The sequence below is a fragment of the Aethalodelphis obliquidens genome, unplaced genomic scaffold, assembly GCF_003676395.1.
Source record: "Aethalodelphis obliquidens isolate GAN/ISIS:26980383/991018 unplaced genomic scaffold, ASM367639v1 scaffold20, whole genome shotgun sequence".
NCBI lineage: Eukaryota > Metazoa > Chordata > Mammalia > Artiodactyla > Delphinidae > Aethalodelphis > Aethalodelphis obliquidens.
Window position 1 is genome coordinate 1796088 of NW_020837964.1, and position 26246 is coordinate 1822333.

At 50.9% G+C, this 26246-nt stretch overlaps 1 protein-coding gene across 14 annotated transcripts in view; it reads left to right on the forward strand.

The window, feature by feature from the left end:
* Nucleotides 1-26246, forward strand: part of KLHDC4 (kelch domain containing 4) — a 64749-nt gene that overhangs the window by 4456 nt on the left and 34047 nt on the right. For 2 of the 14 annotated variants that reach the window (XM_027119023.1, XM_027119026.1), the window contains exons 1-5: nt 3727-4668; nt 8445-8536; nt 11205-11283; nt 11858-11956; nt 17405-17541. In XM_027119023.1, coding sequence (XP_026974824.1) covers nt 4570-4668; nt 8445-8536; nt 11205-11283; nt 11858-11956; nt 17405-17541 — 506 coding nt within the window. In that variant the 5' untranslated portion in view covers nt 3727-4569. Of the gene's footprint in view, nt 1-820; nt 1334-1665; nt 1709-2901; nt 4669-4691; nt 4855-5653; nt 5822-6508; nt 6692-8444; nt 8537-8710; nt 8759-11204; nt 11285-11857; nt 11957-17404; nt 17547-24209; nt 24598-26246 lie in introns of those variants that run through there. The other 12 variants (XM_027119025.1, XM_027119024.1, XM_027119021.1 and 9 more) reach the window with 12 other exon arrangements.

Genomic DNA, 26246 nt, shown 5'->3' on the forward strand with positions numbered 1-26246 from the left:
AGTCACCCCAGTGCCGAGCGGGGTATGTGGGAAGGCAAGGTCCCTGAGATACTGTAACCACATCCAGGCTTTCCTTGGATTCTCAGCCTCAATTTACATCACCTGGGTTGTCCAAAAGAAACTTAAGACACTAAACTGGACTCAGGATGTCATGAGCTGGCAGTGTCCGAGGCTGTCTGGCAGAAGCAAAAGCAATTACCCTTGGGGAAAAGATGCTTTCGCTGAAATCTTTCAAAGGTTATTCACAAGCAGTTCTTCAAGGATACGAGCAGCGTCACTGCAGCACAGACTGATGAACATACATTATTTAAGGACAAGACCAGCTTGAAAACATCTTCAGGGAACTGAAAGCTATAAAAGTGATCCAGCAGATTTGAGAAAAATTGAACCTCTGAAAATTACTCATCATAATAAAAAATTATATGGACAAGTGAGACAGATGTGATGGGGCTGAGCAAAGAATCCATGAACCAGCAGATAAACCAGGAGGAATTATCTAGAATGCAGCATAGAGGGACAAACAGAGGGAAAATGGAGAAGAGAGGTTAAGTGACCCAGAAGAGAGAGACGAGGGGGCAACAGCGTCCTCTGAAGAGAGGATGACAGAGAAATCCCAGACCTGTAAGGCCACCACACACAGCCTCACGAGGACCAGCAATTCCCAAGCAAAGTGAATACAAAGAAATAAATATCTAAACGTATCTTAGTGAAACTAAGATGAAGGAAAAACCCGCAAAAGCAGGTGCAGAAAAAAATATTACTCTCCAGAAAGATCTTTAGAAAATCTCCAAATATCTGGAAACGAAATAACACACTTCTAAGTAGCCCAAGGGTCAAAGAAGAAATCAAAAAGGGAATCAGGAAGTGTCTTGAACTGAATGAAAATCAAAATAACATATTAAAATTTGTAGGATGCAGCTGAAGCAGAATTAAAGGGACATGGAGAGCACTGAATTCTGAGATCCCTCAAATCAATGAATTGGATTAGAAATAAATAACAGAAAGATCTCCAAGTGTTTGGAAATTAAACGGCACACTTTGACCCCAAAGAGGAGAAAGTTTTGCTTTCAGCCACGATGGAGCAGAGAGACTGGGTTTCCCCCTTTCCCCTCAGATGTCTATTAAACTGGACAAAATACATGAAACAAACGTTTTGATGTCACTCCCTCCCTTGCCTTCCCTCTTCCCTTTCTCCCCACATCCTCTCCTTCTGTACTTATTCCCTGCTTCATTTCACAGAGCATTTGAGGAATGTCATCATGTTAATCTCATTAGAAGAAAACCTCCTTGAAGCTGGTGGCTGGGTCTTCTGTTTTCTGTCTCATGTGTCCCGGTACAACATCCCCGCGTTGTGGTAACCAATTCATGTTGTTAAATGAAATGATCGTCAGCCAGTTCAAAACCGCGACCCCACTTTGCAGCACAGAGAATCTCTTAAATTTGTATTTTGCTTTTTAGTTTTCTAAGCTTTTTAAATTTCACTTGATTCTTTCAAGGGTTCTGTGTAGTAGGTGGGCGGGTTTAATATGATCACTTTCCAGGTGGGAAAGTACAAAGACCCACTGCATCTATAGCATACTTGGGAGATCTCTCCAATTACACTGATTATTTGTGGTGAGGGTAATTAGATGTTAGGTGCATTGTTAATATTTTTTTCTCTTCTAGATTTCAACTTGAAGACAGCAGAGGGCGCCTGACCACACAAAAGGTACACTCTAAATGTTAATGATATGTTAGATTTAAGATTATTCATTAAAGTTTCAAAAACGTGAATTTCACTAAAATAGGACCGTGTACTTCATCTTTCTACTATTTTAGGATTCTGATCTCATTTTAAGTGTTCTATTCTTTCTTGGTAATGAGAGTTTCAACCTCACGTAAATCACCATGACACTATTAATTCCAAGAGCCTTCCAACTGAGCTTCAAGATTCTTTCAGATAATAAAAGTACAAAATCCTCCATCTATCAGATCCTTCCAAATCTTCAGCAGGGCATAGGCTCCCCCTTCCGTAGCTCTTAAGAGGCGACCAGTGTAATGTGTTGCAGACAGATGCGCTGTGACTGAAGGGCCATCTTACTTCAAGTGTGTTGCCTCCAGGTTACCCAGTATTCTCAGAAAAGTGTAAAAGGATTAGGCATGCTCTTAGTCATATTGCACTAGAGGGAAAGTAACGGTTTCTGAGGAGCACTAGTGAGGCTTTCGCCATTTGTAGCTCATTGTTGAAGGCGATTTTGTCTGCAGGTTCAGGGGCCAGGGTACTGTGAAATTCTGCTGCTCCCTTCCAATTGGCTTCTAGCTGGTTCTTTTCTCTATCATCTCACGTGTTCTCACATTCTCCTACAATCGGTGCTGGGGACGGCGGCAGCCTGAATCCTATTCCACCTCCCCATCCTCCCCACCCCCCGTAGTTCCCCAAATTTTATTTTTCTTCTTTTTTTTTAAAGATTTATTTATTTTTTTTCCTGTACGCGGGCCTCTCACTGTTGGGGCCTCTCACAGGCTCCGCACGCACAGGCTCAGCGGCCATGGCTCACGGGCCCAGCCGCTCCGCGGCACGTGGGATCCTCCCGGACCGGGACACAAACCCACGTCCCCTGCATCGGCAGGCGGACTCTCAACCACTGCGCCACCAGGGAAACCCTAAAGATTTAATTTTTAAATTTATTTTTAGCTGCGTTGGGTCTTCCTTGCTGTGCGTGGGCTTTCTCTACTTGTGGCGGGCGGGGCTACTCTTTGCTGTGGTGTGTGGGCTTCTCCTTGTGGTGGCTTCTCTTGTTGCAGAGCACGGGCTCTAGGCGCACGGGCTTCAGTAGTTGTGGCTCAAGGGCTCTAAAGCGCAGGCTCAGTAGTTGTGGCGCACGGGCTTAGTTTCTCCGCTGCATGTGGGATCTTCCCGGACCAGGGCTCAAACCCATGTCCACTTCATCGGCAGGAGGATTCTTATCTACTGCGCCACCAGGGAAGCCCTATTTTTCTTCTGAAAGACTAGGTTAATGGACAAGGCTTGGAGTTGGCTGAAAAAGCATTCCTCCCTGGCTGCTCAGAGATTAGTAAGTTGATTGGATCTAAGTTGATTTTGTTACCGATTAGGATTCTTGGACTCCTTAATCAATAGAAATTGATAAGAGGCCAGAGAAGAAATTCAGGCAAGGCTTTATTGGGACTTGTGCTGCAGCACGAGGGTGCGAAACCAAGTAGCAGGATCCTTTGCTCGCCCCCTGACGGGGGATGGGGGTGGGGGGGCGAGCTTGTACCTTACATGGGGTGAGGGCAGAGGCGGGCCCACGGGTTGGTCCCCAACAGTGGCTTGGGTGGTCTGCCCCCCCCCGCCAACTTGGTGGTGCTGAGTAGAGGGATCATTTGCAGTACCTGTGCTTTGCTTCCTGACTCCTCAGAAGTGGCAGTTGGGTCTTTGGTCTTTTTGTATCTTGTTCATAGTTTGCCCCAACTGCCACATGCATGCAGTTTTTTGTTGTTGTTGTTTTTCATGCAGTTATTTTTAATCCCTTAGTTTCTTTGTATTTTGTTTGGACGAGATTTGTCCAGGTGCAAGCACTGCACCAAAAGGTCCCAGGTCTCAGCCTGTCTCAATTTCTTTAAGGCTGAGCCTGTGGCGGTTCACCCACAAAGTAGGAAAGGAGATTATTTCCTGATTTATGCTTTCCCTTTGCCAAATGTTTGCTTGTGCTTGTCCTTAATTTGTCCTGTTTCCTTGATCACAAGTCCAAAGATGACATCTTCTAAGCAATGAGAAGCGTTTTCACTCTGCTCTGTCCAAACCATAGCATTCCACGTTCTACCTGTGGTTTTTCCCATTTACTAAGTCGTTTGAGTCAAATGCTAGCGGGCGGTTTGGCTTCCCAGACTTGGAACACTGACTGCTCTTGGAGGGGGTGTCATCAGCCCTGCTCGATCATGGAGAAACAAGTCGCCTCACACAGGACACTTAAGGAGTCACCTAGAAGGCGGACTGGCAGGGCTGTTTTTCTTGCTGAGCACAGTACCCTCAGCCCCTAACAATATCTGGTGCTCAGGGTCTGCGAATCCTTTAAGTGCATAAGCGTCTCTATGGGGAACGAAGGCACAGCAATCATTTGACTCGTACAAGGGTTTGCGCTGACAAAACGCGGCTCATTTACCAAGTCACCCAACTGGGTCACTGTGCAATGTGCACGCACTAAGCAATATGCGTAAACACCGCAGAAACTGAAGCCAGCCTTCAGGCCCGGGCCCGGTGGCGGCGGAAACAGCAGGTGTCGAGTCCCCGGGAGGAGGTCTCCGAGCTGAGGGCGGACGGCACGGGGACGGGGCCCCACTGCTTCCAGGCGGACGCCACCCAGAGCCCGAGGCCCTCAAACCCGTTTCCAAAGGCGGAGCACAGACAACCAGTAAAACATCCATCCCCGGGCCAAGGCCCGCCCGCCCCGCCCACGCTCTCGGAAGCGCGCTGTGGGGGGGAGGACCGGAAGTGACGCGCTTTCCGCGCGCCGCCTAGCACGTATTTTTTGCGCGCTGCGCGCCGCTCGAGACTTGCAGGCGTCCCGGCATCTCCTCTGACCGGGCGCGATGGGCAAAAAGGGCAAGAAAGAGAAGAAGGGCCGCGGGGCGGAGAAGACGGCCGCCAAGGTGGAGAAGAAGGTGTCCAAGCGCTCGCGGAAGGAGGAGGTGAGCGGGGCCGGAAGGCGGGCTGGCCTCCTTCGTCCCGGGTCTCGTGCGTAGCCGGGCCCCCTGTGCTGGGCGCTGGGAGGGGCCGGGCTGAGCGGGCGCGCCTCTGCAAGCCTCAGCCCTCGGCTTTAAAAGAGGGTACGTGATCCTCACGGCAGCCCTGAGCAGTGAGCGTCAGTGGAATAAGTAAGTGGAACTGTGGGGCGTTCCAAAACAGTTCTCTGTGTCTCTCTCCGTCTCTGTCTCTCCTTCTCCCTCCCTCGCCCTCTTACTCTCTCCCCCTCTTTCTATCTTTAGAAGTGTGTACACATGTGCTGAGCTTAGAGGCGAGCTCTCTGCTCTTAATTGACTGTTGTTCACGGGCTCCCTAACCCGGGGCGGTTTATAGTGGTTAATGAGTGTTTGCTGCGTGCCAGGCATTGTGCTCTCTGGGCTTTAATTCTTACAACCAATTGAGTTAGGTAACTTTGGCGTCCCCATCTGACAGGAAGTCAGAAGCTAACAGGTTACACGCAGCTCAGGGTCACACAGCTGTGAGGTGGCTTGGAGCTGGAATTTGACCGGGTGTCCCTGATCCAGAGCTCTTAACCACATACCCTTGTCCCTTTTCTTCCTAAGGCATTCGTGGCTCCATTTCCTCATCTGTCAAATAATGGGGTTGAGCTTTTTCTCTCCCTGTCTCCTATCATTTTTTGGCAGGGGGACTAAGCGAGTGGTCTTGGGGGACAACTTGGAGTTCTGCCCAGTGCAGAACTCATGTCTCAGATAGCTGGTTGACACCTGCAAGTGGCTGTCGCGCAGATTCCTCCCCTTCTAAACTGTCCTATTGAAGCTCCATCTCTTCACCCTGCTGGGGAGACCTACATCACCTGGGCTCACTTCCCTCCAGCCACACAACTCTGTGCTGTGTCTCAGATATGCCACCTTCTTTCTGCACCTCAACCCCAAATACATTCTTCTACACTGGTTCCTTTTCATCTTTCAGCTTGCTGTCACCTTGCAGAGGCTTTCCCAGACTAGGCTGCCTGTGCTACCAGACCTGCCCTGTCCCAGCCCCTCCGCCCCGTGATTGTGATGCTCAGCCGCTTGAGAAGTGCTGCCTTAGAGTGGTAGGAGGGAAGCTTACCTGGCTTCTGGACCTTGTTTTAACCTGGTGAGATTTGTTCAACGTGCGGGCATGGGGAGCGGCTGCTGGATTAACTGGCGAGATGTGGAGGAGGTGGGGGTTGAAGCGAGTCACCCGACAGCCACCGAACCAAAGTTGGGTCCCCTTGCCTGCACGCAGCAAAGCCAACCTACAGACCCTGGGTTGTGGTGAGGGAAACTGGGGGGTTTATTGCAGGTGCCCAGTAAGGAGTCCAGGCAGCTGGTGCTCAAAAGACCCAACCTCCCTGAAGGCTTTTAGGGAAGATTTTTAAAGACAGGGTCAGGGAGGGGGTGCTGTGGGCTGTGTGATCAGCTTGTGGACATTCTTCTTGTTGGTTGGTGGTGAGGTCATCGGGCGTCAACATCATTAACCTGTTTCCAGCCCGTCTGGGGTCTGCATTCCGGTGGCAGCACGCAGTTAACTTCTTCCACCTGGTGAGGGTTTCCATATTTGCGGAACAGCTCACAGGACATGGCGCAGAGTATCAAATGCAGCTGTTGAGGAGGGACTAAAGGTCCTTGACTTTAAGATCAAACTATTATTATTTTGTCCTCCTTGACTCTTTTTCTTCTTTATGCATTTTCTCCCTTCTCTGATTAAATTTATTCTTTGGAACTCGGGAAGGCCTAGGAGGCTAAAGTTTTTCTACAGACAAGAGGCAGGCAGAGGACATGTTGGCGGGGGAGGGGGGGGGCGGCGGGGGGAGGGGGGCGGTTTCTTGTTCCCGGAAGGCTTCATAGGGTCCTGCTCAGTTACACGACGGCAGAGCCTGTGCTGCTAACTAAGGGGTCGACGAGGCCTGCTCCCAACCAGAGACACCGTGCTCGTGCCTGCCCTTGCGTGACGGGGTTTGATGCTTCCTGCCGGCCTAGCCAGGTGGGTGTCAGTGCCACTCGCCCCAGGACTGATACAGCAGCTCTCCCTCCAGGCCTGCCGCTGCTCGTCGCAGCCACGCCTTCCTCCCACCTTGTTCCCGTCTTCCCTTCTCCCTTTAAGGAAGACAATTTCTCGGGTGAGTGACAGTGGACTGGAAGCTCTGAGCTTACTGAGGCCCCAGCAGTCACTTCTCCACGCACGTCTTCCTGTAAGGGTGCAGCGGTTCAGAACTTATCTTGAGTACCTAATTACACGTAGGAGTAGCAGGATGATGGGTGTTTTTGTGGACTCCTGCGAAGGTGAAAATTGGTAGAGCCAGTTGGGTTCTAATTTGTCAATATCTAGAAAAGTGGAAGCTACAGCCTAGCAGTTACCCACCTAAAAGTCTACTTTGGAAAAATTACCCCCAGCTACACAAAGACAGGTACTAGAACGGCCGAGGTAGTATTTCTTGTAAAAAAGAACATTTTGGAGTTGACCCAGATGTTCAGCAGCAGCTGGATGGTGCAGAAGCCATGTAGCTCCGCCACCATGATGACGAACGGGTTCAGGGCATCAGAGCTTGCTTTCAGCAGTGTTAAGCAGAAAAGCAAGTTGCAGGGGAATGTTCAGTACGATAACATTTACATGGAATTGAAAAACCTAAAACAACAACGTACGTAGTTTAGGGATACATAACGTGTAGTAAAAGTATAGAGAGATGGTGTGAGAGTAACGAGCCCTCCGTTCCAGAGAGTGGCTGCCTTCGGGAAGGTGAAGGGGGTACACACGGTGGGGGCGGGGTTGCAGGTGGCTGTTCAGGCCCGGGGGTACGATGCTCTGAGGAAAGGAGCTGAGAGGAAGCCAGTGCGGCTGGGAGAGTGAGGAGGTGGGGTGGGACGTGAGGCAGGCGAGGGAGGGAGAAGGGTCTGGAAGACCTGCTTTCAGGCCCTGCAGAATGTGGAACCTGGGAAGGAGAGCCGGGGTAGTGTGAGGTGGGGTGGGGTGGGATGGGAGGAAGGATGGGGGGGACAGATGCCAGGTGTCAGCATGAGCAAAGTGCTGGGCCGAGCATTGAAGAGAAGGATGGGAGACTTTCCCGTGACAGACATCACGCATCACTGCGGGGTGGGCGGCACTACTGTAAATGCAGGGACTGAGGGCGGGAAGACTGAGTGCCAATGCTACCCAGCTGTGCACGGAAATTGGCGCCTTAACATCTAAATTGGTTTCTGCGGTCCTTCTGCGAAGGTGGAGGCCTTCGTACACGGATTGGCTGCAGCTGATAGAGGTCGGGCGCCCACCGCGCAGGCGCCGTTCTAAGCAGACCGACACGTCTGGTTCCTTTGGAGCTTATGTTTTGTTATGTTGGTGGGAGGGAGGTGGCAACAAAATAAATAAGTGAACAAGGAAACATCAGACCCCGCTCTGCAGACAGCAAAGCAGGCTGGTGCGGTACCCCAGGCCTGGGTTTCCAGGGCTGGCTGAAGGTGTTGGCGTGAAGTTGGGTGCGCTTGTCTGAGAGGAAGGCCTTGGGGGACGGGGTGAGAGTTTGGAAGGAGATGATGCACATGCCGTGCGCGGGCAGGTCAGGCCCTGAGCATTTGCGCATGTGTCAGGTTCTGTGTGTTTGAAATGGGAGAAACAAGTTGTAATTCACGGATGTGACTGGACCCCGGTCAGGTCAGAGGGCTGGGGAAAGCTGGCCCAGGCATCTGGCCACGTGATGGGGTTTAAGCAAACGTCTCACATGTGGTGGCTTGTCTGTCTACAGGAGGACCTCGAAGCCCTCATAGCCCACTTCCAGGCTCTCGATGCCAGAAAGACTCGGATCGTGGAGACACCCTGCTCCCCACCTTCTCCAAGGTAAGCAGCACGGACTCTCCAGTGTAGCTTCTGACCTGAAGTCTTCTGGTATAGGTTAGAAAAGTGCTTGAAGTAGGCACTGTGTTTTCATAAGTAACCGGGCACTTGGGACAGTTTCATCATGAAAACCCGCCAGGTCAGCTCCCACAAAACCTTTTTTTCACTTCCGCTTAGGAAGAATGGGAGCGAGGCAGCTCAGCTTCATTGTCGTGGAGAAACCCGGTGAGGAGGTCTCCTGGCTCAGCTGCTCTGCCAGTCAGGGAGGTTGTGTGGGCTGGGTTGCTCGCCACCCGGTGACAGTCTGTGGGCAGTCCGTGAGCTTCTCCTTGCTTCTTAGGTTTCTAAAGGCCCATCACGGTGCGAAACTTAAAATCATGATAGTTTTTTGCTGTGTTCGTTCATAATGCTTTCAAATTCTCGTGTGAAAAGTGTGACCATTAAGCGTAAACTGTCTGTTAGCCATTTTAGGTGGGTTTGTAGTTTATGTGAGGAGCTCCAGCATCTTTTGTAGGATTTGAGACCCTGTGGAAGGAGCAGGCTGTGGGGTTTCTTTTGTTTTTTAAAAAAATAATTAATTAATTTTAGGCTGCATTGGGTTTTCGTTGCTATGCGCGGGCTTTCTCTAGTTGCAGAGAGTGGAGGCTACTCTTCATTGCGGTGTGCAGTCCTCTCATTAAGGTGGCTTCTCTTGTTGCCGAACACAGGCTCTAGGCGCGTGGGCTCCAGTAGTTGCACCTCGCGGGCTCAGTAGTTGTGGCTCGCGGACTCTAGAGTGCAGGCTGAGTAGTTGTGGCGCACGGGTTTAGTTGCTCTGTAGCATGTGGGATCTTCCCGGACCAGGTCTCGAACCTGTGTCCCCTGCATTGGCAGGTGGATTCTTAACAACTGCACTACCAGGGAAGCCCCAGGCTGTGGTTTTCACTGGCTTCTTGCTCCTTTCTTCTCGTCCCCTTGGCTCCGGAATGCCAGTTCTCTCATTTGATCCAGGGATTCAGGCTCAATAGTTCTTACACTTGCTCCTGGCAGAGCAGAGGCTGGACACGGAGTGCATCAAGCCAGGAGCCCAGGGAGGCTGAGCGACCCTGATAAGGAGATGCCGTGTCCTTTGGAGAAGGGGGAACGCCTTAACTGCACGAGCATCCGGGGCTGTCTTGATCAGTCGAGAAATGATTTGCTTTGTTTCCCTCAGGCCTGAGTGGAGGCCTTGGTCTAGCACGTCAGGCAGGGAGGTGGTAAGAGTGCCCCCTCTGCTTCGGTGGGTGCAGGGCATGGCCCCGAATCCCACAACTTCGCCCCCGACATGCGATCATTACCTGTTCAGGGTTGGGAGCAGTGTGCTTACCCCTGAGCAGACACAAGCAACTTTGCAACTGCTCCCAAAGTTGCACATCCTTCTTATTCTTTGGCTCTTAAATTCCGTTAGGAATCTGCTATCGTTTTCCTTGTATTTATCATGTTATCGTTGAGGCCAAGCATAAGAGTCACACACGGTAGGCGGACGTTTTCATCTGAATTGTTGAAGCAGATGAGTCCTTGAGACTTTTGAGGCTTTATCTGTGCAGCACCCCTGAGGCAATTCACTTAGAATGTGGGTTGACTTTTTTTGGATGACATTTTTCCTAAAGTATGCTGCCCAAAAAGGCCAGGTGTAATGTCACAATATGATGTGAGACATCGGCAGTTCCATGGGTCAGCTGGGAAGCTTCCTGGCAGAAGGGAGCAGTTGGAGCTGAGATCTACTGGGATGCAGACGTTTCGGTGGTAACCTTAGTACCTTCTCACCTCCACCTCTCTATCGCATTACAGGGGAAAACCCAGGAAAGTTACCAAGTTTAAGTGTGTACGTCCCCATGTCTTGGCTCAGAGGTAGTTTAATGGGGACGTGAGGATGAGGTGCTTGGTTGTACCAGAGCCCAGGGGTGCACTATCTTGACATGAGGGTTTGACTGCAGAGTTTCTCAGCCTATAGAACGTCTCTGTCTACATTAAATCCCCAGGAGAAAAACAGTTTTCAGATTTCCCAGACTTCCCTGACCTTGAAACCCTTTGCCCTTTGAGAAGCGTCCTGTGGGATTAACGTGGTGGAGGGCACCTTGGGGAATGCCGCTCTAAGGGTTTCTGCAAGAAGGGTATTTTCCCTCTCAGTCACCATACTCTTCATTACTTCCTGCTGCAATGGTCAGGACCTACTTATAATTCCCTTATGGCTATTCCCTTGTCCTCGTGTGTGAAGTAAGTAGAAAAGTATTTGCATTTTCTAGATGGAAGGGATCTGGGTTGTATATTGAAATGCTTCAATACTGGACTTCTTAGAACAGTTTAGATTGTGATTTAAGAGGATAGACCTTTAAAACAGAACAGGTCTGGAAAATTGGCACATGAATAGGAGCCCCTGGACTTCCCGCTGCTGCTGATTTTCAGCCAAACGCTGTGTGAGTAGCCCCTGCCCTCGTAGGAGACTGAGCTGGGGTGTTAGTGTCTTGACGCTGAGGCTGCTTTTAAGGGCGGTGCCTCAGCTTCTGTCCTCAGTGCCAGGCTTCTCTTTCACAGAAGTTTAGGACAGGCATGTCCCTGGTGGTGAAGCCCTCTGCTGGAAAGGAGAACAGCTCTCAGTTTGGGCATCACGTGGTTTGATTTTGTGTTGAGCTGCTGCTTGTGTCTCTTGCAGGTTAAATGCCTCGCTCTCTGCTCATCCTGAGAAAGAAGAATTAATCCTTTTCGGAGGTGAATATTTCAATGGCCAAAAAGTTACGTATATATTTTCTTCTTTCCCTCCAAGTTTTCATGGGTCTCATTTAGAGGAAACTTCATTTTAGGCTGATATCAGATATTCATGGTCCTTGAACTCCCCTCCTGTGTGTCTGCATGTCAGGACTGGCCTGGGCCATGGTCCTTGACAAGCCACCAGGGTCCTTTAGGGACCTTTAGGGTCACGCCTCTTACCGCCTGCGTGAGGTGGGCCAGTACCCTGCTGTTCTTCCTCATGATGGGTTTCCAGAGGTGTTTGAATAGGGAAAGTGCTGATAAATTGCAGAGCAATTGATAAATTGTAAAACCTGTAATTTTTAGTTTTGAGCAGACCAGAAAGCCCTGGGTTTCAGAGCTATAGATGAAACAGTTCCAAAATCCTGAGTTCGCCTTCCCTGTGTGGCGGTCCAGAGATGGTCTTTGTCATTGTGTCATCACCCTGAAGGGTCCAGGGACCAGCCTTAGAAAACACGTTTCCTGGGGAGAGCTAGTGATTGAGATCCTACCTTCCACTTGCTGTCGCTTGTGTGGAAGCACCATTCGTGATGCTAAAGTACCTCTTCCTTTCTGCAGACTTTTGTATATAATGAACTCTACGTCTACAACATTAGGAAGGACGCCTGGACTAAAGTCGAAATCCCCAACCCACCTCCGAGGCGTTGTGCTCACCAGGTACGTGTCCGCATGGCCATCAGCCTCCCCTCCTCTCTCGCTGGGGCTCTGGCTCAGGATTCCACGACAGACCTTTAGAGCTGGTAACGGCGGGCAGCCTGGTATGGAGACGCTGGACCTCGCCCCTGGTCCTCACTCTGCCGCCTCCAGCTTGGCCTTGTTTCCGAGCTGCTTCACCCTCAGCCCTCACCTGTGAGGCTGGAGATGAGCTCCTGCTCCTGCAGGTGGTATGAAGCTAGGTAAAAATACCGGCGTGCGCCTGGCGCGGAGCCGTCAGAAAGAGGCTCCTGCATTTGCGTGAGAGAGGCCCCCGCGGGCCCGAGGTCTGGTGGCCAGAGAGATGGAAACAAGAAGACGGAGCGGGAGGCGCCAGTGGCTGCAGGAAGTAGCTACTGCAGAGTGAAGTGAGCCGTGCCCAGGGACGCTGAGGGAGCAGCGCCAGGTCGGCATGCTTTCAGCTCGTTTCCGCTCACCCCAGCGAGCTCCGTCAGAGCCGATGACTTACCAGGGAAGGAGTCCCGGTTTCATGGTTCCACAGTCGTACGCTCCACGAGGACAGGCATTGGTCTTTCTTGTTCATTATTGTACCCGGGACAGTGTTGGGGCTCAACAGATAATCTGAAAGAGTGATGCCTCGCCAGTGTCAGCCTACTGCGGCACGACTGAAACATCCCTCCACAGTGTGTGGTTCTCTTTTTTCTAATCCTGTGCTCAGAATAGCCTCCCGATTGAAATGGGGTCTGTGAAGGGGAGCTGACTGCCTGAACTGCATGGACGTCTCATGCATAGCCAGGCTTGCAGGCATTTGGACTGGTTCATCTTCTGGAAGAGAGGCATGCACTGCTTTCTGATATAAAAACTACACCTTAGTAAGGCTAATAAATGGATCTTGATAAGTTCTAGTGCATTCGCCGGAGCCCTCTCCAGTTCTGAGAATGCATCCACCCCAGGCCTCCAGGCCAAGCACTTAGTCCTGTCCTGTCCCATCCCGGCCCATCCGGTGGGGAGCGCTCCCCACTCAACGCCTCTCCAGTTCCTGGGCCCCAGGAACGCAGGCTGAGGTGCTTCTTTGATATTCGTTTTCTTATCCGTTTTAATCAGTTATTAACTCTGTCCCTGAAGAATTAGTGTCATTGAGATTTCTGAGAAAAGTCTCTGAGAGTTTTAAGTAAGTTACTTCGGCAGGCTCCGGTTTGGATGTACATCTTGTGAGTACTTTATGAGTCTGAGGCTTATTTAATGTTATCCCTGTAGATAAGGTTGGCTTGCTGTTTACTCTGTGAATTTCACAACAAATCGGGGCTGTGGAAAACAGATAATTGCTTATGAAGTCTTTTGCCTAAAGGTCATTACAGTTCAGATTCCACTATGTTAAGTTCTGAGACTTAAAAATTTCCTCATGGGACTTCCCTGGTGGTCCAGTGGTTAAGACTCCGTGCTCCCAACACAGGGGGCCCGGGTTTGATCCCTGGTTAGGGAACTAGATCCCACGTGCTGCAGCTGAGACCCGGTGCAGCCAAATAAATAGATAAATAAATATTTTAAAAGTTTTTTCCTCATGATGGACTAGGTTATGAATGTGACGATAGAAGCCACGTTCTTTATCTTGCATCAGTTAGGGGTAAAACGAGTAGAAGGAGAAAGCGTATACGGGGACCCTCCGTTCTGTCTTTTCCCTCTAGATATTGGGGGTTATTTTATTTTGTTTTATTTTATTTTGTTCATTCATTCATTCATTTAGCTGTGCTGTGTGGCTTGTGGGATTTTAGTTCCCCAACCAGGGATTGAACCCGTGCTCCCTGCATTGGGAGCGTGGAGTCTTAACCCGGGACTTCCCGGGCGGTCCAGTGGTTAAGTTATTTTAGCATGTAATTTGAGAGTCCAGTGGCCTTTTCTGAAATGAATACAGCCAGTGGGAGAAGGGAAAGGGTCACGAGGCCCGTTGAAGGTGTGCCTGACGACGACCTGTCAGCCTCACCTGTCAGGCCTTGGCAGGTGCTCCCCTCCCGGCACCCTCCCTTGGGGAGAGTGTCCAGACGCTCCTGCCCGGATGGGCTGACGGGACTGTTGAGGATTGAGGGGTGGGGGAGTGGGAGGTGCGGGCACAGACGGAGTTCACATTTTGTTACTTGCCTGATGGTTTGTTTCTCCCCAAGCAATGACTGACTAAACTCACTTGAAACAAAATGCATTCTCTCATACAGTAGAACAGAAGGTTCCGTATGGTTAAAAAAAAGTCACCTCTGTTCTCATCGGCCTTGGTGCAAGCATGAGCAGTAAGCCGTTTATGTAGAAGAGTTAGTGTTTACAAAGTGCCTGTTCCTGAGCGAGCAGAATTGCACTGACAGTGCCCACATGAGCTGCAGAGAGTGTTTTCCTCCAGCTCAGTCACAGCTTCGTTGCCGTCCGTCCGAGAAGGTGTTGCAGACTTGTACCTTGGGAAAGTCTGAGCATCTTTAACACGCAAGGCAGTCTTGTAGGGCTGGGATACAGCGACAAAAAAGACACGTTTGCCGTTCTTGGTGATGCCCCATAGTTTGTGTTTCCTTTGGTCCTGATGGCCTGGCACGCTTTTAGGACTTGGCTTTCACAAAGCTGACCTATGTGGCTGATGTCAGAATCCATTCAGAGTCTGTATGTTGTTTGGACTCCATTGTGCCTTTTTTTTTTGATCTTTGGAGAGAGAGTTGTGAAGTTAAGGTTTTCTAGACATGATTTTTATTCCAGTTAAGACAACAATACAGAAACCCAAACACCTGGGAAGCATACAGCCTCGTGGGACAAGTAGCAAAGTAGATGCTGGCTAGGACAGCCCTGCCTGGTATGGGGAGCAGTGCCGTCCTACTTTGGTCTCTGGGCGGTGCTTTGCCTCTGTTAGATCCAGGGAATGTTGGTTGTTTACATGTTTGTTTATTATGTTCATGTTTTCTTCTGAGTCTTTGGACATATTTATAACTTTTCAAGTGTTTGTCTGCTGATTCTCTCATCTGTATCATTTCTGGGTCTCTTTGTATCGACCAGCCTTGTTGATGTGGGTCACGTCTTTCTGCTGGAACTGTGTGGTTAGGTGATAGACTTTGTGGATGCAGAAGCAGATCTTAGGGAAGCCTGGGCAAGCCCCAAAGCTGAGGTACATCCCTGAGCACTAGGGCAGTTCTTGTCTTCTCAGATTCTCACATGTCTTCGTATTCACAGCATTCCACTGGGGTCTTCATACTCCTTCTCTGTCAACAGTGGTTGTGATGCCTTCTGCAGCTTCAGCCTGGCCCACAAGGAGACAGCGTCCTCAGTCTGTGTCACGCTAGTAAAGTGGGTGGTGTCTGGGACGCCGAGATCCCTCCTGCCGTGAGCATGACGCCATTCAGCAAAGGGCCGCTGGAGGGTTGACTGTCTGCGTTTGTTTTCATTCATCAACAGGTGATGAGTTTCGTTCTGGTAGGTGGCTCAGCCTCGTGCAGATCACCATGAGCCTTTGGAGGCTCTCTGAAGAATGGTAGCTCTATGGCGTGGCCTTGCTGGGATCTCTAGCGAACGCCCTGGGTATTCAGTGGCACCTATCCCTCTGGTTGGAACTTGTCTGTCTCCGAGCCCCCTGTGAGCTCAGGTCGTTTTCAAGTTTTCAGCCTCACAGTGATGGTCCCCACCGTGTGCCCGGCCTCGGGTGGTCTCAGTCTGCACACGTGCAGCTTAGTGTCTATGGGCTCCCGGGGAACCCAGCCAGACGTCAGGTGCTCGGCCCTGCAAATTCCAGCTGCCTCCGCATCCTGGAGCTCTGGCTTCTGTTTCCTCAGCTCAGCAGGGCCACGAGGGTGTGAAACTGCCTGTGGGGTCGGAGGGCTGACCTTGCCCGTTTACCGTGTCTCAGGGTCACGGTCCTGCACGTCGTGCTGTCTGGCTGTCGTGCTTCATGGGTTTTGTCCAGTTTCCTCCTTGTTTACAGTGGGAGGGCTGGCATGGTGCTGATTGCTGAGCCTGGGCAGAAGTGGAAGTTGTATGCCTGGCCCTATAGTTTGCATCTTCTCTTGAGTGGTATGTTAGCTCTTTCTTGGTGTTTATGGTCTTTGAGGAGGAGGTTAATACAGAGCCTTCAGATCACTGCCCATAATCCACCTTCGTGTCGTCCCCAGAGTTCTGCCTGTGATGGGACGTGGGAGACACACTCTGGTCACAGTCTTTTTTCTTGCCTGGAGTTTGACTTCATTTTTTAAGAATGGTTCTGAAAACTGATTATGTAAGTAATAAATATTCATTGTGGAAAAAAAAAATGAAGATAATGAAAGCAGAGTAAGTCCATTGTCCATTCTTCCAGAACTCCTAATTTATATTTTCTGCATCTTTTCTCTGCACCTGTGATTCATATTTCTATGCATTTCATCTTAGTTGGACTGTACACGTACATATGTGTGTATACGTGTGTGTGCACATATATGCATGTGTACGTATATATACATATATTCTCCCTGTACTGTTCTTCCCAGTTAATGCATTATTTGTGGTGTTATCCTGGGACGTTCAGTAGCTTCTATGATAAGATATTTCAAAACTACATTGTATTGCGTAGCGTGAAAGTACTACCTAAACTTCATTAAGCTCAAAAAAACGTGCTAGGTTTGGGCCTGAGCCAATCCTCATGTCTGGTTTACAGATTTGAAGTGGTCAGTTTCTTGCTTTATAATTATTGGGGTTCTAGAGTCCTAGGAAGCTGGCTTGTCTCGATAGGTCAGTCCTGAGAGGATGCACAAGACTGAGTGAAAATGGTGGGGGGGGCACATCACCCTAAGTGTGTCACCAGGACCCTCCAGTTAGTCCAGGACAGGAGCAGCATCGGTGATGGAGCTGCAGTTCTGCAGCGTTAAGCTTAATTAAGCGAAGGACCACACTGCAGTGCAAGCCCCAGGGTGCTCGGAGGGTGCCCAGGGCGGGCCTTCTGGGAACCACCATCTGACCGCCCACTGTGTGCTTGCCCGTGGCGGTTTGCGAGGGCAGGAGGCATTCACACGGGCTGCTTTGGAGCACCTGGCGTCCAGCTGCCCCCGATCCAGTTCCCCTGCCCCGGCCACACTGTGCCTGCTGCCGTTGGCACTGCATGTGAGCCCCTGGCCAGACGGCCCCTCGACGGGTTCCCGTCCCGCACCCCCTTGGTGTGAAGGACAGGCCCAGTTGCCTCCTTCGCTGTCTGGGCCCAGGGCTGGGGACTCTCGGGGCGGGCTGGCCCACCAATGGCTTGTGTGGCTCTGTCAGCCCAGGCGGTCCCGCCTGGTTCCCACGTGGCCTGTGAGTCCTGGGCCTTCAGCAGAACCACAGCAGGGCAGGATGCGAGAAGGACCTGACGGGGCAGGCATTTGAAGACGAGGTCAGGGCTTGGCACCGGGTGTTCTGGGGGAGGGGCTCCGGTTTTCCCCGAGAGCTGTATGGCTGTGCCCTGACCTGTCGCCATTCTCTCAACAGGCGGTGGTGGTGCCCCAGGGCGGCGGACAGCTGTGGATCTTTGGCGGGGAGTTTGCCTCTCCCGATGGAGAGCACTTCTACCACTACAGGGACCTCTGGGTCCTGCATTTGGCCACCAGGACGTGGGAGCAAGTCAGGTAAGGTGAGGAGCGTGACCCCTGGGCCCGCCCCTGCCCTGTGCCGGCGTCTGGGGTTCACAGTGACGGGGTCGGCTCTCGTAGGATAATTCCAGGCCTCCGAGGAGCGCGGTTGCCCCACCTGGGAGACCAGTCTGGCTGGTGACCAAAGGGAGGGAGGAGCTTCCCCTTCGCGGAGCGGCCTGGCCCGGTGCCGGCTGCCTGACATCTGACTTCGTGGAAGGCATTGCCAGGGTCTCTGGGACCAGCGCCGCATCTGGGCTCGTTTTCCTGGTCCTCCCTCCCCTCGTCAGCGTCAACACTGATCATGTTTTCCTGCAGTTCTCCTGTCCGTTTATCGCCCCAGAGGCAGCTCTGGGTTTCATCTTGCTGCCCGTGGAGTGCCGTGTCACTGAGAGGAAGTATCCGGCTAGGTCCGCTTGACATAGGAATAGTGGAGCGTATAAGAGGAAGGACAGGGAAGCCTTTATGTCACTGTTGAATAAAGCAGGCTCGGCCATCGTTGGTGCCTGATTCCTGCTTCTGGCGGTGACATTGACGTGTGGTTGTCACGTTCACCCCTGCAGTCTCCGTGGCCAGAGCCACACACCTGACTCTGTAGAGAGACGGACGGTGTGTCTGCGTATAAATTATGTACAAGAAGAAGCCTAGTAGCATGACGGACTGCAAGTGGAGTCAGTGGCTTTGCCCTCGTGGGGCGCACGCGTGGCTCTGGGGTATTAGTTCAGGCTCCTCGCCTCAGCGGAGCGGAATTTGGGGGGGGGGGTGCAGGGCTGCTGTGAGGTCCCGGGACTTGCATCCGAGGGAGGTCTCTGGAGGGTGTGCTCCGTGGTCCCCTGAGGGGCCTTTTAGGAGCCCGTGAACACCCGGCTGTGGCCTGCTCAGATCGGCTTCCAGCCTGGAGTGTTGGACTAACGTGTAAAGAGTTGACCGTGAGAGTGACTGGAAGGTGCTCGGAGATTCCCAAGCCCGCTCAGCTGCCGGGGAAGCCCTGGAGAGCAGTGCTAGTAAGGTTGGACCCAGGGTGAGCCTGGTGCGCTCTCCCGAGCGCCGCCTGCATCTGCTTGTCTTACTTGCTTTGGGAAAGACGTGGCAACTGAGAACTTTTCATGTTAAAAATTGATTTCATTGTGTATATGTTGAGACCTAGTCATTTTCATTTTCCCCATAATTTAAAGAGTGTTCAGGCCCGGAGCACGTGCCCTTTTTTGTCTTTCTTGCTTTGCTTCAGTTATTCTTTTTAAAATCCAGTTGTTATGTCTTTGTTCACTTCTGGCGAATCGGTTCTTGATGTTTTCGTTGCATTTTTGTCAGCTTTGGTAGCTTTTGCCTGTAGCGTGTGGGTGAGGGGCGGTGAACGGCCCCGTGGGGCCTGCGGCACCCGTGGGGCCTGGTGTTGGTGGTGGCGGCATGTTGTGGGCTGTCCCGCAGTGCCCTGCCGGGCTGTGCTGTGGCGCGTGCTTTCTCGTGGCCTCCGGACCTTTCCGCTTCTGTGACAGGTAGTGCAGGTGTTCGCTCCAGGGAAGCAGGGGCGCCCTAGTGCCGTGCAGTCAGTGCCCTTTGCAGAGCTCGCCGGGCCTGCTGTCCCGAGCCCCGCCTCACTGCGCGCCTTGAGCTGCGTCCCGGCGTCGTCGGCCTGGTTGCGCCTGCTCGGCACGCAAGGCCGCTGTCCTAAGTCAGAAGTCGTTCCTGATGAGCAGGTCTCTCATTACTTTTTTGCTGATTGTAATTAAAGTGGGAGAATTCCTAAAGGTATACTGGGGAGCCTGCGAAATGCTAATGTGAAGGTGCAGAGACAGAACTGAGCTGCCTCTCTCGGCACCCCTGCTCTAGCCTGGATAGAGTGGTGTGGCAGGGAAAGGGTTAGGCGCTTTATTTTTTGTCTGTTTTGTCTACAGCATCTTTTTTTTGAGCCTACCTTCTGGGCCGTCATCTCTGGTTCTCGGTGGGGAGATGGGCAGCCGGGCAGAGCTGCGCTGAGCTGTTCTCTTCAGTGGCCAGGGTGCGGCGGTGCATTTCACCAGAGCCCGTGGTCCCTGCGGGGCTGAAAGTTGGGGGATGGAGGGTCTGTCCCTGGCTTCTTCTCTTACCCTGTTTGCCGGGAGATTTTAAACGACCAGCTCAATTTCTGTGTTTCTGCTGCTCAGCCCAGTTCACTTACTGCTGCTTCACGTGCCTACGGTTCCCAGGTGCGTTGTGTTCGAGGCTGGCTCTGTTTTTAAGGCCCCTGGTGGGATGCAAGAAATCGGAAGCGGTGTGCGAGAGATACTGTGGGGTGACGACCTCCGTTCCCGTTTGTCATCGTGGGCGCTGGGCTCGGTGCCTGGGAGTGCGCACAGCCACAGCCCTTCCCCCGCCCTGCCCCAGCGTGTTCTGTGAGACCAGCGAGGAAGGTGTGCCCTGTGTGGCCCGTTCCTTGCTGTTACAGTGTCTGCAGCCACCGTTTGTGGGGAGCAAGCACGTCTCAGGGAAGGTTCCCTGAGTGAGTCACACACTGGAAGCCACAAGAGGGTGACTGTGTGACCATGGGAAATGTTAAGGTTTTTGTATCAGGAATGATGCCACCAGGAAAGTGTGGGAGTGGTGACAGGTTTACAGCGTGAAGCGAGCTCACGTTCAGAGTAGAGACTTTGTGTAGAGTAGTGAGCAGCAAGCGGCCGGACGTGAGAAGGCAGCACGAGTGGCTCACACGGAAGGCCGGACTGCCAGGCGGCGAGGGCTGGGCAAGCAGAGGTCCCTCCCGCTGGCTGAAGTGTCGCCGGCAGCACCTGTGGTTCCGGCGTCCTGTTGCTTGTGCCTGCCCCTCGACCCCATGTGCACTGTTAGGAATATACCCTAAAGAAATGTTCCCTCTCATGTTGTACAAAAAAGCTTGTACAGAAACCTAAGATGCAGAGCAGCACGTGCCTGAGTGTGTGTGCATGCACGTGTGCCTGCAGACTGGGCCAGACAGCCGGTGCAGGCACACATGCGTGCACACACGCAGTCCAGAAGGGTCTGGATGTTTCCGGGTTTTCTTCTGATTCCTTGATCTTCTCTTCCCACCTATTCTAGTATTGCTCCATTTTAATCGCTATAGCTCTGTGGTTTATTTGGATAGCAGGAAGGTTTTTCTCATTTACTTAAAACATTTCTTTGTCATGCACTCAATTTTTTTAAAATTTTTAAATATTTTTAATATTTGGTTGCATTGGGTCTTTGTTGCTGCGTGCGTGCTTTCTCTAGTTGTGGCGAGCGGGGGCTACTCTTCGTTGAGGTGCATGGGCTTCTCATTGTGGTGGTTTCTCTTGTTGTGGAGCATGGGCTCTAGGTGTGCGGGCTTCAGTAGTTGTGGTGCGCAGCCTCAGTCGTTGTGGCTCGTGGGCTCAGTAGTTGCAGCTCACGGGCTCTAGAGCGCAGGCTCAGTAGTTGGGCTTAGTTGCTCCACGGCATGTGGGATCTTCCTGGACCAGGGCTGGAACCTGTGTCCCCTGCATTTGCAGGTGGGTTCTTAACCACTGTGCCACCAGGGAAGCCCCACTCATTTTTTTTCCTAAGAGCTTCAGAATGTTCAAGTTCTGTTTTATAAACGTTCCAATGGGATTTCGATTGGATCATAGTTTGTCGATTTCACCTAGGGAGAATTGACATCTGTCTAATCCTTAGCCTTCCCAGTCGGGAACATTTCACTTCTCTCCTCTTAGGAGTCTCAGTTAGGTTTATTTTTTATCCTCCAGAAACATTTAAACCGGCCCAGAGGTAGAGTTTCAAAGTCAGAGGGCATGTGTTCCTGGAGCCTTGTCCCCGGGTCTGACTTTCTCCCCAGGCCCTGTGGGCATAGCTGTCTGCAGTACACGGGTGTTTTGTCTGGGGCAGTTCTTTCTTGTTCTCAGGGACCACCCTGGCTTCACAGTGTAGCACATGCTTAGTCCGCGGGGTGGCTGCCTGTCTGCACTTTGGAGGGGGTGTCTTAAAGAACTTCCAAGGTTTCACAGCAGGAGTCGGTGGTGGAGTGGCTGGGCGACTTGTCAGCCTGGGGAGATGGCTCAGAGCTGAGAGGGTACCTCTCTGGGTGATTCTTGGTCTTCCGTGCACCGATCAGCACCTAGGCAGCTCTGAAAATGCGTGTTCCTGTCCTCGTCCCCCTAAACATCAGGTCTGATTCAGAGCCGCTTTAAAATGGGGCTCGGGAGTCTGCATTTGACAGTAACCCCTCCCCACCCCCTTAGTGATCTTGATCCAGGCGGCCCTGGATCACAGCTGGAGGCCTGGCCTACTGGCGCATCTCATGCATATTTTGAGCACTGTTCACTAATGTGAGAACGTCGGCTGCCTTTTCAGAAGTAAGAGACTCATGTAAAATGCCTCTTAGATCCTTAACAATGAAAAACGGTGTGGGTATTGCTTTTGTAATTTACTACTCATTCCACAATGAAAGCGTCGTCCCACTGTTGTTTGGCAGGGCTGTGCATGCTCAGTTGAGGAGGCCCGGTGTAGCGGCGGAAGCAGGCCGACTAATTACTGAAGTTGGTCTGTCGATCCCGGGGGCTGGGTTACAGCACGTGGGGTTTTGCCTTGGAGCTGCCGGCACTCGGAACTGGGCTTGGTTATTAATAGGCAGACACAATGGCTGCTGTCTCCTCTGTAATTTTTTCTTACCTAAAAGAAAAGGGAAGGCGCTTCAGCCAAAATGAAGGCTGATTTTGCTATTTCTGGGGAAGATCACTGAGTCTGGGGGAATCCACACGGTGTGAGCTCAGATCATGGGAAAAGTGCAGGAAGAGGTCACTGTGAACCGAATTTATTCAGTCTCCAGGACTTGGCCCGGCACTCTGCATTCTTTTTGCCATGCTGCACGGCTTGCGGGATCTTGGCTCCCTGGCCAGGTTTTGAGCCCTCACCCTTGGCAGTGAGAGCACCGAGTCCTAACCAGGGAATTCTGTGCATTCATTTTTTAGGAAACATTCTTCACTCCCGTGGGGGTAGTTTTACGTTTGGGGAGACTGAGACCAAGAAAAGGTTATATAACAGTAAAGGCCGGCAGAGGCAGAGTTAAATCAGTATGTGGTTTATGTAGTCCCTTTGTGGGCTTTTAAGCAGGTTTTTCTCGTGGGAGGGCAGGGTGATTGATTCCCAGGCATCCGCTTTGTCTTTCAATTTTGCCCTTCTCGGGTTTCATCTGTAGCGCATTTACAACCAGCAGACCCTTAGGAGTCTGTGTTGTCTTCCTTTATGCACGTTCTCCATTCTTGCAACATTTAATTGACATCATAACAGTTTGAAAATGAGAGGAAAGATCGTAGTGTTACTAACGTCAAGAAGACCAGAGCTTAAATGTCAGCACAGCCTCCTGGTTTACATTGGACGAGCGTGACCAACTTTAACAGATGTTTTGAGATTCCCTGCAGTGTCTGTCTTCGGTGGGACGTGCCTGCACAACTGACGTGATTAAAAAAAAAAAAACAAAGGCCTGATTTGGTAACACAGATTCTGTGTACTAATCGTGTTTTTATACCATACACAGCCTCTCCCCCCGTTCCCCGCTGCATCTCCTCCAGGAGGTCGGGGAGGAGAGTGGGCTGTGTTTCGGTGTATGTGCACCTGTGTGAGTCTGAGGGCAGTTCGACACCAAAGGCAGGACTCAGCATTTGCCTGCCTGCTCAGTCTCTCACAGCGCAGACTCCGCTGTGGTAGGGTTATTATTATAAAAACACTGCATAAATGGTTTCGTTACTAATAGTAATAGTTAAAGTAGAAGGGCACAGTTTGATGGGCTGCCTGGATTCTAGAGACTGCTACTAGTTGTTCTGTGCAATGTGAGTAAATACTAAGTCCCAAATTTGTTGTTTGGTGGTACTTGGAAAAGTGGCGCTGAATTCTGAAGGTGCCCTGTTTGATGAAGGGAGAGGTGCTCTTGCCTGCATTTCCTGCTCTCCACGTCGGAACCATTCTTGGAGGAGGGCCCTTTCCTTTTCTGAGGATGGGCCACTAGACTGAGTGCCCCATCAGGTCGGCCTGTGTGGCCCTGAATCTCTGGGATGGTGAGAGGAATTTTTCCTTTGCTCAGTAAATATCTCGGGAACAGCATGGTACTATGGTGTATCTTTTGTAAGGTGTAAACTTTCAGATAACTCAGGGAAGCATTTGCGTACTGAGTGCTTAACACTCTGTTTGTACCCGAAGCCCACGGAGCTATTAGACGCGTGTGCGTCTTCTGTAAATGTCACCACAGCAGCTGGCTGGAAGGGGCCTGGGTGATGCTGAGTGGCAGTGTGCCCTGCCGCAGCGCTGCTCTGCACGCAGCTCAGACGTGCTGGAAGCACTCACTCCCACGGCAGTACACATGTATTTTTGCGCTGCTTATAGAGCTGGCTGAGTAGGACATGTTAATTTTTTAAGACTCCATATTTAGGAGTGACGGCAGTTGAAAAGTGCCTGTTGGAGATTCAAATATAAACAGGCTTTTTTGGGTGGCTTTATTTTCTAAAGGGGTATATGGAGTCTTTTTTTAGAAAACATTTCCCTTTTTGGTTACAAAACACAGTGGTACTTGGCTGCTGCCACAGAAAGTTAATTGAGTCCTTAATGCCTGGCTCACCAAAGGACAGAACACCCATCAGATTTGTGGCCAGAGGCTGCAGGAGGCCCTAACCTGGCCATCTCGGCTCTGGGGAGTCATCTAGAGATCACTTGGCTCGCTGGTGCTGTTTCCATAGGTCACTGGGCCATTCCATTCACGGTTACTGGAGTAACATTGGGAGCGTTTTGGGCTCTCCTGTGTACCTTTTTTGAAGTAGAATTGGAAGCAAACCTATTAGTTTTTGAAAGAAAACCTGTTTCCCAGGTTGTACTTGTAAAGTACTGCAACAGACAGTTTCTCAGAAGGGGGTTTGTTGCTTGCCCGGCACGGTGGTGGTCTTCTCATTCCCCTTCTCTGTTGTGCAGCTGTACACTGTGGCTTGTCTCCTCGGCACCCAGTCCCGGGACATGGAAAAGTCGTGCCAGCCGCTTTAGCCTGTGGAGTGCGGCCAGCTCCGAGGAGAGCGCTGCTCTCTCCGTGCAGAGTGCACAGGCAGGGTCAGTGCCCAGTGACGGCGTGAACCTGTGGTGGTGATGTCGTGGCGCGGTGCAGACCCTCCTGAACCTTGTCCGTCTGGGATTTTTATCATGAATTCGGAAAAGAAAACATGCTTACTAGATTTGTGGGTGATAAACAGCTAGGAAAGGACTTCCCGGTGGCACAGTGGTTAAGAATCCACCTGCCAATGCAGGGGACGCGGGTTCGATCCCTGGTCTGGGAAGATCCCACATGCTGTGGAGCAACTAAGCCCGTGTGCCACAGCTACTGAAGTCCGTGTGCCTAGAGCCCGTGCGCCTAGAGCCCGTGCTCTGCAACAAGAGAAGCCACCGCAATGAGAAGCACGTGTCCCACAAGGAAGAGTAGCCCCCGCTCACCGCAACTAGAGAAAGCCTGCGCGCAGCAATGAAGACCCAAGGCAGCCAAAAAAATTTTTAAAATAAATAATAAATAAATAAAAAAAAAAAAAAAAACTAGGAAGAAAAGCAAATAAATTGGTTGGCAGTTCAGCATCCAAAATTCTCTTTGTGGAGCAGATCCACAAGATGAAATTGAAGTGGGGTAAGTTTTCCTTGTAGGTTGCATATAAATGTAGCATTTAAAGAAGCTGCCCTTGCTAGTAGAAGAGAAGTATTTAGTAAGTTGAAACGCCGGTAGTCATCTACATATGGTGAGGCTACTCCAAGACTGATGCTTAAAGATGAGATTAGCAGGATGTAGTCTTCAGGAATAGGAACTGGTGATTTTTGGTTGACTTTCCATGGATGAGTACCATGGTTGGTTTGAATGACACATTAAAAGGGAAGTTAATAAGCTGAGGGCATTAAGGGAGAGAGACTAGGATGTTTAAGCATTTCAAGAAAGGTGAGAAGAATGGAATTTTTTTCTAGGTTGGAATAAGGGAAGATCCTGGAGGTCCTCACAGCAGTGTGTGATGAGATGTTCATCTGAGATTTGCTAGTGGGGAGACGCTGGGTTGGGCAGCTCAGGCCTCTCTTTCATTTTGAGAGTCTTTGTGTTGTATTTCTTTTAGGGCACCTGGTTTGGGGGAAAGCTTTGTGGAAATAAATGGAGAATAATGCCTTGTATAGAGAAGTACTGGACTGGGCAGCTGAGGTTGTAACCATCTTCTGCAGCCTTGACGTCATGGTTGGATTGTGTAGGTGGGAGAGCCAGATTGAGACAGCACCAGCGCAAAACAAGGTGGGCAGAGGTACCTGGGGAGTGTGCCCAGGTGACCACGTCAGCTCTTTTTACATCAGGTTGTTTCCTTACTGTTGAGTTTTAAGAGTTGTTTGTGTATGTTGGATAATAGTCCTTTATCAGATGTGTTTTTTGCAAATATTTTCTCCCAGACTGTGACTTTTAATTCTCTTGACACTAACTTCTGCAGAGCAGAAGTTTTACATTTATAGGTCCAGCTTATCTATCAGTTACTTTACACGTAGGCCTGTGATCCATTTTGAGTATGTTTTGCAAAAGGTCTGTGGTCAGGTTCATTCTTTTGCACGTGGATGTTCAGTTGTCGCGACGCCATTTGTTGAAGAGACTGTCTTTGCTCCGTTGTATTGCCTTTGCTCTTTTGTCAGAGATCAGTTGACTATATTTATGGAACTCTGTTTCTGGGCTGTCTGTTCTCTTCCATTGA